At 35.4% G+C, this 16,091-nt stretch overlaps 1 protein-coding gene across 3 annotated transcripts in view; it reads right to left on the reverse strand.

Annotated features, from left to right (window-relative positions):
* Nucleotides 1-16,091, reverse strand: part of DPYD (dihydropyrimidine dehydrogenase) — a 352,519-nt gene that overhangs the window by 294,855 nt on the left and 41,573 nt on the right. For all 3 annotated transcript variants that reach the window (XM_013186603.3, XM_048067133.2, XM_067001566.1), the window contains one exon: nucleotides 1,961-2,043. In XM_013186603.3, the coding sequence (XP_013042057.3) occupies nucleotides 1,961-1,965 (5 nt within the window). In that variant the 5' untranslated portion in view covers nucleotides 1,966-2,043. The remainder of the gene's footprint in view (nucleotides 1-1,960; nucleotides 2,044-16,091) is intronic.

Below are 16,091 nucleotides of genomic sequence, written 5' to 3' on the forward strand. Positions count from 1 at the left end.
TCCCACGCTTGGTCCAACATCCACTATGGTGACGGGAAAACAGTGAACTTTCATCTGTCAAAGACGTATTGCTAGAATTAAATATGCTGCAAATTATCTTGGGATCCAAATAGAAAAATGCAGCTATCAAGGATATGTGGTGACTGTGCAGCAGCTGAACGGAACTGTACAGCCTAAAATAAATGCATTTTTATATGTTTGAAAACACAAACAAACATGCAACTACACACATATAACTCTCTAATCTCTTGCAACTTTTATGTGTTACTCAAGTATTCTGTAAAAACATGGTACAGTGTTAATGTAGTAAGTCAGGTATTTTCTTTACCTCCATAAAAGCATCTAAGAAAAAAACAGAACTGTATAATTACATATATATAACTATATAACATTGCCTGCAATTAAGAGAATTCCAGCACTGCACAGTATCTGTCACACTTAATCAATAACTATTTCTCAGAATGGTTTGTATGCTACCAGAAATGGCCAAGATGCAAATTTATAAGTTTGGAGAGTGCTTTTTATTGTATGCAATGCATAGAATCATAAGAATCTTCTGTACAGCCCTTGTAACAGATACATGACCTTTGAAATGCCAAAGATCCCTTTGCTAGTGAATGTTTATCACCAACTAGCTGTCAGCTTCCAAGTTTTTAAAAGATTAACTGTGCTGAGTCATGTAGCACAAAACGCCGCAAACCATCCATGGAATGTTGTTACAGGAGACCAGCAACTTGAAACCCAGCTTGCTGAAAATACTAAAAGTAGTTTCACACACCAAATGTTCCCTAAATCTTTATTTGAAATCATTTTCTGAATATTTCAGAAAGGAAAGAGTACAATTTGGAGGTAATAAGTAAGGCGTTAAAAGAGGCAGGTTGCATTTCATTGCAAAACATCTTTACAAACAGTTATTCATAGCAGTGTTCATGAGACACGAGCATCGTGAACATAAAGTCATTCAGAGTCACACAAATAAAGTCATTCACACGCATCCATAAATGTAAAGGAATTATGAACACAATCATAGCAAATGTGTGTCATTAGTTTTTCAAATTCTTCTCAATATTTTTGTTGTTTTTATTTTTTACTGTGCAAATGCAAATTTAAGAAGTTACTTTGACATTAGGCAAGTGAAATGAAGTGATGTGTGCATCATTACACCTTACTGTCTTTCAAAACCTTTCAAAGTATAGGTTACTCTAATTTTCTGATACAAAGATAATCCTAAAATTACCATTCTTTCTGAATTTATTTAGCAAGTTATTTTAGAAAACCTGTCTCTAAATCCACCTCCTTTTATCACACCAATCATTCCCTTTATTCGGGCACTATAGCTGGTGAGTTTCTTTGGAGTCCTGTTCCCAGATAATCTACAGCGCAAGTAATGGTGTTAGGAAAAGATTCGTGTACTGACTACTTTTAACCCCACTCCAATAAGCATTACGTGAAGTGATAAGAGGATATTAAGCAAAATATACATCTCTACAATATATGAAATACATGATACATTTTAAAATTCCATTAAGGAAACCAAAATCATGTAAATATGGTGATAAAATCAGAGTACACAGGCCACTACATACATAAAAATCAAATCCAATTTAGAAGCAAACACAGGTTTGTTCAAACAGCATTATACAATTTCTTTAACACTTACAGAATTTAGATGAACAATATTTTCATTCACTCACAGTTTAGTATAAATATAAAGCAAGGCACCCCTTAAGCATTTTAAATAACAAATTAAACATTTACGTTTTTTACTGTGCAGTCAGGCTTAACATTTATGCAGCTTCAAAACCAAAGTACAGCCTCAAGGGAAGCCTCTCCACTGACAAATTAATACCTTAGAGAATAGAGCTGAATGGTGGCAATGAACTCATTTGTTCCCCCAATAATGAAGAATGACTCTTTCTTTACCACATCTGTGACTGTTGCTATGGTGACCCAGACTTACCTCATTGCTTCTCGAAGTGCTCCTCGCTCACTAAGAGTCGTGTGCTTGATGTCATCAAAATTATTTTCTAGTTTCTCACAGTTCTGCAACAAATGGAAGAATCCATGTAAGGCTTTTAAACAGTATATTGTGCATGTATTGACATTATTCAGCATCATGCAAACAAAACTGATTTATATTATGTAATCTCACAAATTATGCATTCTGTTTTAATTACACAGGAGTCATTAAAAAGACATTGAGAACTCAGAAACAAAGTAAATATGAATCTTATTATATGGTTGTCATGGAAATCATCTTATAAATGTTCCGTAATGAAATGTACAGAATTTACACTTTTTTCCCTTCCTTCCTTTTTTTTTTTTTTAAGGAAAATAAAATTTTCCTTTATCAGTATGCAAGGCAACAAAGCTACTACACACACACAAGAATAAAAACCTAAATGTGTATTTACGATAATAGAAGTTATAAATTCTATTCCAATGAAACAGGCAGTGTTGTTATAACAAACCTAGCTTTATTAGCTCTACAATTTTTAAAACAGAAACTGAAAAGATTAATTGCTTGTGGATATCTCAAGGATTTGATATATTTTCCAGATTAGAGCTCGCCAGTATTTCTAAAAGTAATATGAAGCCAACGATTTTGCAACAATAAATGAAATAAAACTTCCCTATGTTCTGTTACTTATTATTAAATGTGTGACTAGTTCCATTACTCCAGAGTGCCAATGTTTTTCTCCTACTCCCATATAGGCAGTAAAATTGATTCAGCAGATGCTGGGTAATACAGAAATTTATATCTGTCTAAAGTGAGTGTGAAATACCAGCAAACAAGAGTTCTCCAAACACCTGCATCGTCCATAGGACTTTATATTGTCTTGAGGCTCCTCCAACCCACGAGTCTTTGAGGTACCCCTGTTCTTTGCAGCACCTTTCGCCAGTACCAAAACTTACCTCTGGGAGGCATCATTTTTCCACATGGGTTGAAAAGAAACACAAGTTGCAACCATAACGGTTACTATTGCTAACAACCATGAAGACACCATTGTCAGGCTCTTTATGCAGTATCTTCAAACAGAATATACGAACTGTTATGTCGTCATATTGCTTTTTAGGTTTTAATATTTGAATTAATTTGCAAGTTGATATCTGAAAGAGTTACAGTAAACGTTACCTATTATTTCTTTTGTGCATTGATTCTTTATTATTATAATTATATTCAATTACCAGCTCTTGTAAGAGCATTATGGGAGAGAAAATATATATTTCTAAATGGCCTAACAAGATATCTTAGCTTGTTCAATTAATGTTATTTTTAAATAAAATCATACATGCTTTAACATAAAGTTTTAATACTTTAACAATACATTGCATTTCTGAGCAGGAAAAACAAACAAACCTACATTTGGAACGCTGCAATCTTCTTTCCCTTATTAAAAAGACAAATGTCTTAAGTAGTAGTAAATCTTATCCCATGACTAATCTAATATTTGGCTTTGTTTTTTATTACAATCAGATGGCCTTTGTATGGCAAAATCCTACTCAAAAACTCAAAGGGATTACACAAGAAAGAAAGGGAGTTCTACAATTAAATACTCCAGTATTCAGATCAGCAATCATTGACTTTCAGCTCCTACCACGTACACAAAAGAAATCCAAACTGACAATACTAATAAATAAAGAATTCCAGATTTATACGTATTAAACCTGAAGCATCTGTGCAAGAACACAATCAAACCTCACATCCTCCTGGAAAACAGACCAAAGGAAACACCATTTGGAATACAGCTCCAAGCACTGTAAGAGGAAAGCCCATTTATTAACAGCCCTGTGCCACCAGCATCTCAGCACAGGTTCAGGAAAATCTGACCATCACGCATTTCTCTTGATGTTGTAGTATAAAGTATGTAGAGAATGACAGAGAATCGAAAGCTCACAAGATATTATCAAACAGAACTAAATCCTCCCTAAACCTACAACAGAAAATAACTGATGGTCTCTAAGTAGAAACTCCTAAAATGAGTAAGTCACCAAGTTCTGTTCAGCTGGTATTTATTCTTTGTCTATGTAGACCATACCGTGTTAGTCAGTTGAAGGGCAACAAAGGTGGCTCATTTCTAAAGAAAATGCTGTGATCATGTTGTCTTACACAAAAATTCCCTCTCAACAACAAACCCAATGTGGAAATGAATAGATAATCCAGGACAAACAATATAACACACTTTAAAGACTCAAATAATAGGGGTTATAATAATTCAATTGGCAAGAAGATTAACTTACTTTTACCACTTCTGCCAATTGTTTCTGGACGATATCACGTCTATCTTTCTCAGCTACTTTAAGCCAAACAGCTCTCATCCAAGGTACAGTAGCTGGAAAGCCATTAGGCAAAAAATGACCAAAAACAGAGGCAGATACAAACACCTAAAGGAAGATAACCTCATAGTACAATATCATCACTTACTGCATACATATTGAACAGGAGAATAAGCAACTATTGATTATACCTACTGCTTTCCAGTTAGAGCTGCAGTAATCCAAAACTTACGTTGGATTCAATCCTCTCAATGAAAAGAGAACAGAAGTCTGAAAGACCAAAATATAAGCATGGCTACAGGTCTATACATGCTACTTCTTCATAGCTCTGAGTATCAGGTTGCACACTACATCTCTAGACCCTCTAAAAGAATATCAGTCTATGAGAAAGGCCACCAATATGCATGAAACTGAGCAAGAGAATACTCTGAAGAATACATCTACAAAGTGATGAAACTTTAGTACAACATCCAGGTTAATATCTATATACATCTTGCACAGGAAAGCGTGTTTTGGTCCATAATACTTTGCAGATTTAAGTATAATGAGCAATTAAACTCCCAGGTGTGTTTCTTCCCCCCCCCCCCCCCTTTTTTTTTTTTAGCAGCAGCTCAAGTAGAAAAATCAAAACACTAACAATGGTTTTGGAGGCTTACTGCCAAGTGATTTTCTGAAGTGATTTTCTGATTTTCTGTGGGTACAGATAGCGTCTAGAAACTCTGTGGTTGAATAATTATATATTACTCCATATGCTATTGATGTTGGCAGATCTATAGTGCTGTATGACACTAAACTAAATATCACCTTTGAGAAGGTTCAGGATGAAAAATAAGTAGGCAGAGATATGATTAGGGACATGGTCATCATAAGTCAAACTATCAATGCATGTCAAAAAGCCACAAAAAATAAATCCTGTGTTTCTTCTTAAAGAATAAATACTTAAGGTTTTTAAATGAAGCAAAAAAGTCAAGGGAACTGTTTGGATATATAAATGAATGGCTTATTTATCGTATGAGATCTTAAATAAAATTATGTGATAACTAGTTAAAAAGGACAATGTACCCTAGATATCCATAGTATCTGTGGCATTACACACAGCATACTGGTGAGGCATGCAATCAGAAATAAGAAAGATGAATTAATGAAGGATGAATATATGAAGATGAGGAAGAAGGAAAATTAATGAACAAAGCTTCTATAACAAAAAAAATATATATATATATATATATGACTTGGTAGTTAGCAACTACCAAGTTCAAAAGACTTTTACACTTTGATACTAGCTGTAGTAACACATTATCTCTAGTTCACATAACTAGAAAATATAAACAGAGAGTCACTCTAGTTTTAAATAAAATTCTAGGATTCTGGAAAAAGCAAAGTCACATTTTTTTTAAAACAAGTCTTGTCAGCTTAGCTTTCTTGTATATGTTTCTGTCTTGGATTTAAAAGCCCTCTTTGCTTGACTTAGTCATTAGAAAAACAATTCTTGATTTGGTCTAGAGGGTCAAATGCAACACTCAGAAAGCAAAACTGGTCTACCACCTGGTATCACCACTGAGGATCTCCTTAAGTCACAAAAGCATCGCTATCTGCTCTGCTGTGACAGGCCTAAGATAGTTTTGAGAACACCAAAACCCAAATTTGCCCATTCTGCAATACAGTACTGATAAAAGTGGTCCTATTTCCATCAAAATCAACTGTAAGTCTTCCATCCAGTCAAATAAGAGTGGGATCACATTAAGCCACATTCCACTCTATCCTGAAATACTTCACTTAAGACTTTCAAAAGCGTTAGTATTACAGATAATGTCTTGCACACATTTCTAGATAGTTGAGGAATAAAATCTTTTGATCTGACAACAGTGTAAGACCTATTGTAAGGCAGCCTGTGACACTGAAGTTGAGTAGATCTCTTACCCTAGTTGTTATGCTGCCAAATCAGAAGCCTTACCTAAAATATCCTCTTCCTCTCTCTCCCCCATGAAAAAAGTTTGTAGGTAAGTAGGATTGCTGAATTCTTAAAATTCATTGCTTCCACATGAATTTAGGAAATTTTCTTAGGAAGCTTATTTTTTTTCCAAACATTTATTAAAAAAACTTACATTTTTACTGTAAAATGACCTCTGTATAAAAATCATAATGAACATATAACATTTAAAAGCTAGAATCACTCTCACCTGTTAAGCTTATGTCAACTATTGGTGCTAATGCTAAACCAAAATTTTTATCCCATTTTTCTTTGTAATCCATGAAAATGGTTCCTACAGAGTACAGTGTCTTAATTTTCTACTGTTTTTGCAGCCAAATTTTAAAATGTGTATGCTAAATGTACTTGTACCTAGATTTTGGAGTGCTGGTCCAAATTCTGAAGGACATAGCCATCTCCATGTTTCAGTTTGCGACCTACCTCCTCAGAGGTAGCTATGACAGATTTCCAAAAAATAAAAATAATCCCCTCACACACCACACAGCTGGACACATCAGCTTGCTCTTCTGAAAATATTGTCCGTACTGTAGAACAGACACCTTTTTTAAAAAGTTGTAATAAAAAAGCTGACTTCTTTTAGGTCATAAAAAGGTCCATGTGTAAAAAGTGTAGAGTGATTATTTCCATATTGACCTTATCGATAAATAAAGTGTTAGCACCAATAAACACTTGCTATTCTGGAAATCTGATACATTTCATCAGTAGAAAACTTTAGAAACAACTATCTTGTGTTTTATAAACCTAAAGCAACATTATAATAGTAATCTAAACTGTAATATATTGCTGCAAGGATAATTATTAAGGGAAAACACAGCTGACATTTTCTGATTTATGCACACAATCAGAGATGGAGTCCAAGGACTGTGACATAATTATCTTCATGCTAACAATTTTTGTAAATCTCTTGACAGAATTTTAGCTAATTTTAAAATGCCTTCTGAAGATTAGCACTTAAAACTGTTGGGGAAAATAGCACAATTTATTAGCAAGGGTATAATTGTAAACCTTCCAAATACTCATTGTGAATATCATTTAGACAGTAACTCCTGCTCTGGCAGCTGGTATATAAGACTCCTGTTTATGGAGTCTTGAAACAACAGATAGAGTATAATCTAATTAAACAGGATTACATGCAAAAGAAAAATTATTAAAAACAGACTAATAGACAATTGCTATGAATTTGCAATAGTACTTCTACTTCTTTTGATGTGAACTTATGTAACACTGCGCTTTATTACAATAAAACCTAAATACTCTTAGCAGACCTCTCTTGATCTGGAACAGACTGTCTTTCTACACTGAAACAACACAAAAAGCTAAATTGTTCCATTGATCTTCTCTTGCAGACTTAAGCACCCATCTGCTATAGGGTAAAATGACTTATGTATTGCATTTATTATAATGTCGGTGCTTAAATTAAAGTTATTCAGTAGTCAATAGCTGTATTTCATATAGAAAGCCCCCTTAAACTATCTTCATATTGAGCAACTAAACAAAACAGATGCCATTTGCCAAAGAGTTAACAGCATTTGTTTTATCTACAGAGCGTTGTTGAAAAATTAAACAAGAAAGAAAAAGGATTGTTTGATCCTATCTGCAAGATATTACAATCTAAACAATATCCACCTACTAAATTCCTCCTTTCCATTTGCTGTGACTCATTCTCAAGGGGTTCTCATTCTAAACAGAGGGAAAAGCAGCTTAAAACTGGTACCTGACCAGCTGTTCACAAATGAAAAATATGTATTTTTAAAACATGCATATATTCTTAATATCTGCAGAAACTATATTGAGCCCTCAGGTATTTACATAACATTTGACAGCATGTCATTCATAATACATGAACATTTGTTGTAACAATTTTTTCATTATGTGATAGTCACATTGGCCAGACAGGCTCTTTGAGAAATGCAGATATCAATACACCAAAAATAGCAGACTTCCAACAGAAAACCAGTTCTAAGTATTAGTAATCAAACAAAAATCAATAGAGAAATATATTAAGTAGAACCGTGGGTGGCTGTAATCAATGCCTCATTAGCATAAGCATGTTATTTCTTTTCAGTTCATCTAGACGAAAATTATTTTTAAGGCACTAAAAATAGCGTGCATGCAAACTCACACATAACACTTTTTCCCCACAAACAAGAATGTATTGGTAAGACAGGATTCATACTGGGAAACTCCACTGCACGAGGTATTTTCTGAAACTCTGTACGCTTTTTGTTACCAATTACCAGAAATATTGCACATGTAACTGGGAATTCTGAAGTGGAAGCAGACAGTTTTAGAATTTGTATAGTTCTCTCAGTTTATAAAGTGATGCAGATAATCCTCAAAGACAGGTAATTATATAAAAGTTAATTACTTGTTAAACATACATAACACTTTAGTTTGCAATTTTACCGGGACTTCTTCCGATATGAGTTGGCATTCTGCTAACTTCCCTTTCATGCTGTTTCACGCACAAATTTCAAGTGGCAAATTTATAACAGCCTTCATGTTCACACAAGGGTATGGAATCTTGCTTGCATCCAACCTGCTGTTGTCAGAGCAGATGTAGACACCACGTGTTTTGGCAATGGGTAACACATCAGATAGTAGTGATACGGGGAAGATGAGAAAAGACATTCTGAAAGGACCAAGCATACCACACACAAAGAATAACAGACCAAAGAACTCAGAAAAAGAATAAAAAGCTAACAATATGCAAGACAGAGGCACAGCTGGAAATAATAAAAGGAGAGAATGCAGGTGATACCACTAAACAGGACATTTTATAACGCTCCTCCCCTTATGATTCATCTTTAAAAGGCAGGAAACTTTGAGAACAAGAAAGAAAACCCTTGCCTCTCCCACTTTTTTCCTCCTCTTCCTAGAACAAATATTAAATCTGATCAATAGAGCAATGGGAAGACTTAGCAATAAGCTTCCAGCAATAAGGTCCCTCTGCATCCAAAGGACACTCTTAAGAGTGCTTCCCTGCGTGGTACTGGGCTCTGTAGCAGAGAGCAATACACATCATCTCTTAGAATATGATAAGAACTTCATCTAGACACTTTATTTTTTAATGAGGCTGCTGTCCTGCCTTTTTCACACTGGAAGGTCTGAGCACCACATGAGGGCCTTCACAGTTGTTGTTCAAGATACTATCTGGGACCCATTCTTGACGGTTGAATCCTCAAGCTCTCTAAGGCTCAGAGCATGAATTTACAATATAATTCTTTCAGGGCATGCAGTCTAAGTAAAGAGACACAGTCTCTTTACACACAGTCTAACGTAATTTCTAAATACCTTATTTTCAATTGACAGTGAAAATAGAACTGAAAAAAGGTTTATTAAGAAAACAAATATCCCAAATGCTATGCTCCTTCCCAGTACTTTCCTGTGCCTCAGCCTAGCTTTTCTCTTGGGATTCTTCACTCTGCTTAAGCAAATATTGTTCCCCTGACTCACTGAGATTAAATAAAATGAGAGTATGTAAGTAAAGACCAGAATCACATTGAGAATTAACATTTACAGAGCTCATAACATGGAAAAAAAAGAAGAATGTTTAAAATGTGGGTAGAACTCCACTCCTAAGGAACAGATTGTGTTCTTGACCTTCAACAAAGAGCATAAAGAAAAAACACATACCCAGAAGCCCACAGTTTTGTGGGTTTTGGTGTTTTGTTTTTTTTTTAGAAACTGAATGACCAAGAACTTAAGGAATTAATCCAATATGTTTGAGACTACTTACAGGATCCCTCTTATTCTTCATCCATAGCTACAGAATTATTGAATATAAAAGCTTTTCAAAAAATAAGGTTAAAAAGATTTTAAACAGCATCATGAAGTGATAGAGTCCAGCCCTATGTAAGGAAATAAAAGCAATGCACATGTTAGCAGGCTTGCTTCCTCAGCCCAAGATCCCTTTTCATCTCTTACAAGATGAGAACAACAGTATTTTGCAAAGGTTCCTCTATAAAACATTTTATTTTGAGTTTCTGTGCTCATCATGCACTACAGTTCCCTGCAGTTACCTCAATACTCGACAAATTAACATGACAACTTTCAAAACCACTCATGCAGAGGCCTATCTGCATAAGCTATTTGTCATGATTTGCATAACCTCTTTCCTAAATAAGCAAACTGAATAGGCAAGGTCCTACCAAGGGCCACCTCTCCTAATCTTATAGATCTTATCGACAGTTACAGAAACAAAAAAACCTGTAACAATTAGACAAGAAAATATTAAGATCCTATCCTCTGATTTTGTGTAGCACCAAGAAAGTAGAGTATATACACTTCTATTCTGGATTACTGTATTATCTAGAAATCAGCATTACAGCATTAAAAATTACTTTGATAGCAGTGAAACAAGTTTCCTCATGTGACGGTTGATGGTACTTACCACAGGCAAAGCCAAATATAAAATTGAGACTAGATTTCCCCAGAGAAATAAATGGAAATATTAAGTTTACTTGAGTACCATCTACCAGACTCAAAGGCATAAGAATTAGGAAAACGGCTGCAGCCAGCACAGCATAACCCTTGTAGCAAGACCCTGGTGTGGTTGCCTTACATGCTGGCATTTTATATCAGATTTTTCCATCACTATCATTCCTCATGAGAAGCTGAAGAACAATTTGACTTGTAGTAATCTGAAGCTTATTTGTACACTGTGTTATAAACACCAACAAAAGGCTACCTCAGCTCTTGTGTTTTCAACTACACATTGACTCCAAACTAACTGTGGATGACAGCAGGATACATCATGAGAGGACACATGAGCTGACAATGCATGCATCTCTGAAAAAAAGATAGGTGACAATCTCTTCTATCTCCATTTTATTTGAGATTCAAAAGACAGAACTGACATATTCAGGAAAACAAGGGATTGAAATAAATTTTGTATTAAATACAATCTAAAATACTAAGTCAGAGGAAAAACTGCCTTTTTTTTTCCTTCAAATTTCCCTAAAAATAGTTATAGGATTAATACATTTGTATGCATTCTTTACTGTCCTCATCACTGACTGGTATCTAAAATCTTAACACTACAGGCTACATGTAGAGTAAGACAATGGTCTCCGTAATTTATATGAAGTCAAAGGAAAGCAATAGAAGCATCACTACCACACTCATGAAGCTGAAATTCATATACAAGTATGAAAAAAGAACCAACAAATTGTTTTTCTGGGAACCAAAACTCTTTAACAGTCAACACAATTACATATTTTTAAATATGCATCAAACTAATTTAATTTTTAGTCAAAATGAAAGCTTACACTCATTGCTAAAATGACAGCAAGATAAGTCTGGGAAAAAGAAAAAACCACAGAACGGGACAGTATAAACACTGTTGCTGTAATATTTTTTTTTCACCTCTCAGGAGTTAGGCAGAAAATCAGAGGTATAGGGCTATTACACTAGCTGCAGATCTTATAAAGTTATCACCATCTGTTCTGTCATCTATTTACAGATACACAGACATGATCAAAAACTAAGTAAAAATTTCTCAAATAAGCATAATTTTCTTCAAATAAGATACCATGCATCTTTAATAAACTTGAGACTCTCCCAATTCAAACAAAAGAATAAACTGTATCTGTTTCTTTTCTGTAGGAAGTGACATGAATGAGAACTCTCCCATACACAGAAGCACACAGTTTATACACAGCTACATCCATCAACAGGGCATTGAAAAGTGCTTTTTATAGTCAACATTAGAAAGAGTATTAGGAGAATGCTTCTGTAATGCTGCTTATTTGCATATCACTTGAAAACATCCAGGATAAATGTATAGCCTCAGGTCTCAGTTCCATTTAACATCTCAGAGCATCCAACACCTCAGTATTACACTCTGCTCTCTTCTAGTTCTGTGCTCCATTTACAGTCTTATTTGTAAGGTTTTTATCCCTTTAGAAGATTTTGTGTCACCACCTGAATAGCTTTCATCTCCAAAAGCTTCTGGCCTGCGTTTAGACACCTCAGACTGCTGTATTCCCCTTCCTGTCAGTCTTAAAAATTGTTGTGTTCAAGATGAGGTGAGCAATACCAAGCATGCCATGAAGCACTAGACAAGACCCTCCTCAGCAATTCTCAAGGAAGCAAGGACATCTGATGCCAAAATTCTAAAGAAAGCCTGGAGCAAAGCTCCTCGGTACAAGTGCTCTTTGGAGGACTCTGGTTCAGGTCCCACAAATAACACTCCCCATGACAAAATAAAATGGAACAGCTGGGTGAAGTAGCACAGTTCTTGAGCTAATAAATTGGCTTTCTTAGCAGGGCTAGCTCTGTCATAGCATTTTCCTCACATGGCTATACTACTTTCAAGTCTAGAAGTGGGTCCAACTATTGCAAGTAAAGGGATTTTAGTTCCCAGAACACCGCACAGGACAGATTTGCCGCTGCTTATGTGTTTAACTTGGAGAACATGAACAACCCACTCTCTCCCTGCAGCCAGAGCTTAACCTGGTACCCTCAGTGCAATCATCTACATTTTACAATAAAGAGCACTAAACTAGTTTTGAAAGTGCTATTTTCAAACTTACACCAATCAGTATTTTCTAAATAACACTGGAAGTCTTATTATAAAGTATTTTTCCTTTCTACAAAACATATTGGACTCAGTCCCCCGCTCCTGAGCATCACTACCACTTTTGCATTTGTGCAAGTACAGCTGTAGGACAGAACAGGGTAGTTGCAAAGCAAATAGAAACAAAAAATCATTATCCTTTCAACACACAATCACCAATTTTTTTTCTTCTTGAAGTCATCTTTACCTCTAATTTTTAATTCTTATGCAGCAGTTTCCTCATTTCCCTTGTGTATGAACTGTTTGAGCTTTCAATTTTTAATTTTTCTTCAGTAGTACCCTTTCTTCCTTTTTTTTTCTTCATTACTTGGATTTTTCCTCTCCTCTACTGTTCTGTTTCCCCTTATTTGTTTACTTTTTTCCCTGGTCCTCACTAATTATTTCATGTCTCAGTCTGTTTCATTATGTCATGGCTTTTCCTTTCCCATTTTTTAATAATGCATTCCTTTATTCTGCTCTTGCGGCTCTCTGATTTCTGTGTGCTTGCTTAACTATTACCCAAATGGCTCCAAGCAGGACACACTCAAACTGACGAATAAATAAATTAAAAGAAAAATACTATCTGTGGTGGTGCACTGTTGCCTAGCAACACTCTGCACCTCTCCACAGCTTTTCTAGAGCCCTGGTGGCAACGGAGTTTTTCGGACTTATTGCTACAAATATATGCAAGATCCTTCTCCTACTGTTTGTCCATTCAGTAGCAAATAAATGCAGAAAAAAATATAAATGAGAAAGAAAAACTCCAGAGGAAGAACCAACAATAGCACTTGTGCTTCCACAGCACAAGGAGCTGCAGCAGAGTGCGATGGGTGCTGCCTCCTGCCTTCTCACACACTATGCAAAATGCGAGCAGCTTACATGTTACTACTGACCAGTAACACTACTACTGTGCCAGTATTTGACAAATAGAATGTGAATATTTCTTACACAAATAACATCTGTGACAAATTCACCTAACTCTTGGACTGTTACTGGGAATGCTTTAGTTGCTAAGACTCTCTGACTTCTTACAGCCTTGCAAAGTTGCTGCTGAAAGCTTTTCACCTAAGAAAAGACAGTAAGTAGCCTCCAGCTTGTATAGGTTGGGAGAAGTGGTCCAAGCATTATAAAACCTGAAAATACAGTGGAATTATTAAAGAAATGAAGTTTGTTCCTAGAGCTTATAGGAGGAATTGTAAAAGGCATTCAACTTCAAATGTGATAGATGTGAAAGCTAAGTTTTTTGTTTGTTTGTTTGTTTTGTTTTTTAAGTTTATGGCATTCAGTCTTCAAAAGGTAGAATCAAATGCTCATTAAGACCATACTTTAAAAAATATTGATGATTCACCATCAGCTACACCAAGTTTCAAACGGATAGATATGAAGTCATCTTCCCTGACACTCCTGTTTATTCCACAGTATGGAAAACTCTTTCCAACAGCCAATGGCAACTTAGAAAGAAAAGAGTCTTTCCAATTTCAGGATGGAAATAATCTTTTTCCCGGGGACTAAAATTTTAAGGATATTAGGACTCCTGGAAGGGGAGTCTAGAAATAAGAAATGTTAAAGCAGAAGATAAATGCATAATTTAGCTGAGCCACTTGTGATGAAGAATGGAGAAAATGTTCATTTTACATATATGTTTCTGAAATGCATCAAAACTGGTGTTATTACTTGGGAATTTCTGATATGGCCCAATCAGCCTTAAAGCAGTTTGATGCCTGCACAGCAGAGTATTGGTGGCATCAGAACACACGCTTTCGCAAGACATTTAACAGCATCAGTCTGCATCACTCAGCTATAAATTGTTAAATAGTAAGGAGAAACCACAAGTGACTCACATAGGTAAGGCTAGGACAAACTAATATTCAGGTAACGATCCCTGTTTATTAATCTTATTCCTACAGTAGTGTTTGTGGGAATTAAAGGCTGAAGTAAGGGTACATACAGCTGGTTGGAGAACACAGGAAATCTTGGTGATGTAGGCCACCATAAAGCAAACATGGGCACTGTGAAGTCAAGCACATAAATTCAAAAATGTCTTTAAAAGAATATTCTTTCAAAACTTGATTTGGCCCCTTTGCACATATGCATTAAAGCGCTGGTTTAAATGATATGACCATATGCTATTTTACACAGAATTGCTGTCCAACTCAGAACGGAGAGTGTTCACCTACTCAACAGCCTTGCAACTTTTGTGCTTAGTGTGTAGTCTTTTTGTGCTCAGTGTGCACATTATTTACTTATTTACTGCACACTATTCAAAACCATACTTGAAGGCAGAACTATTTTTTCCATGAACATTTCAATGGCGCTCATCACTTTGGTATCTGAAGTGATTTAAAAGCAATTTATTCTCCTATATACCACAGATATCCCCTTTTAACAGATAACAATCGGCAGAGAAAGACTATCCAATAACTGTGAGCATGCTATGTCAGACACCTATGGTCCAAAATGTGAAAACATATAAGTGACTGGAAGTGACAACTTGAATGATCAGATTTGCTCTCTTGCTTTCACATTCAGTTATGTCATGTAATCTTCAGTACATGCAGTGAGGTGTTTTGTCCCCACTACTGCTACTGAAAGGCCCTGGCACAGTGTTTCACTGCTCTGATCATTAGCAACCTATTCTCTTCCAGACTTTATTTACTGACAGCTAAACAGTATCTTTGCATCATTATGCTAATGTTGCCAAATTATTAACAATTTCATAGTTCCTTGAGAACAACAGTATACATTTTTATTCTGCTAGACTATCCACACTCTTCTAATTCTCCTCTAATCTCATCTCAAAAAATAGGACTTCCAATCCCTTGATAACTTTAACAGTTGATACGGATGACTGAGAATGAAAATGCACTTTCTCTGCCTATCTCTACCAGAAGCAGTGGATCTGATTACCCTGACACTGCACTTGACTTTTTCATGTTCTTATCCAGTTGATGGAACAACCACCCTATAATCAGCTGGTATTTCTAAATCACCTTCTCTCTTAATTTCAACCATTAAGCTTCTAGTCGTTCTTATCCTGAAGCCCTTGGCTGTACAGTCTCCTAAATGCACTATTAAATTTATTCGTATCTTTTTATTATTATTATTCTAAACTTCAGTGTCATATAGTTCTTTTTCTATGATGTTCTAGTTCCTTCTGTATTGACATTGTCTGTCAACTTTCATGTCACATGCTCCTAATATTTATGTCAAGCTCATTAATGAAAATATTAAATGGTATGAAGCTGAAGACTGATCCTTCAACAA

Source organism: Anser cygnoides, chromosome 8 (assembly GCF_040182565.1).
Source record: "Anser cygnoides isolate HZ-2024a breed goose chromosome 8, Taihu_goose_T2T_genome, whole genome shotgun sequence".
In the NCBI taxonomy this organism is placed as follows: domain Eukaryota; kingdom Metazoa; phylum Chordata; class Aves; order Anseriformes; family Anatidae; genus Anser; species Anser cygnoides.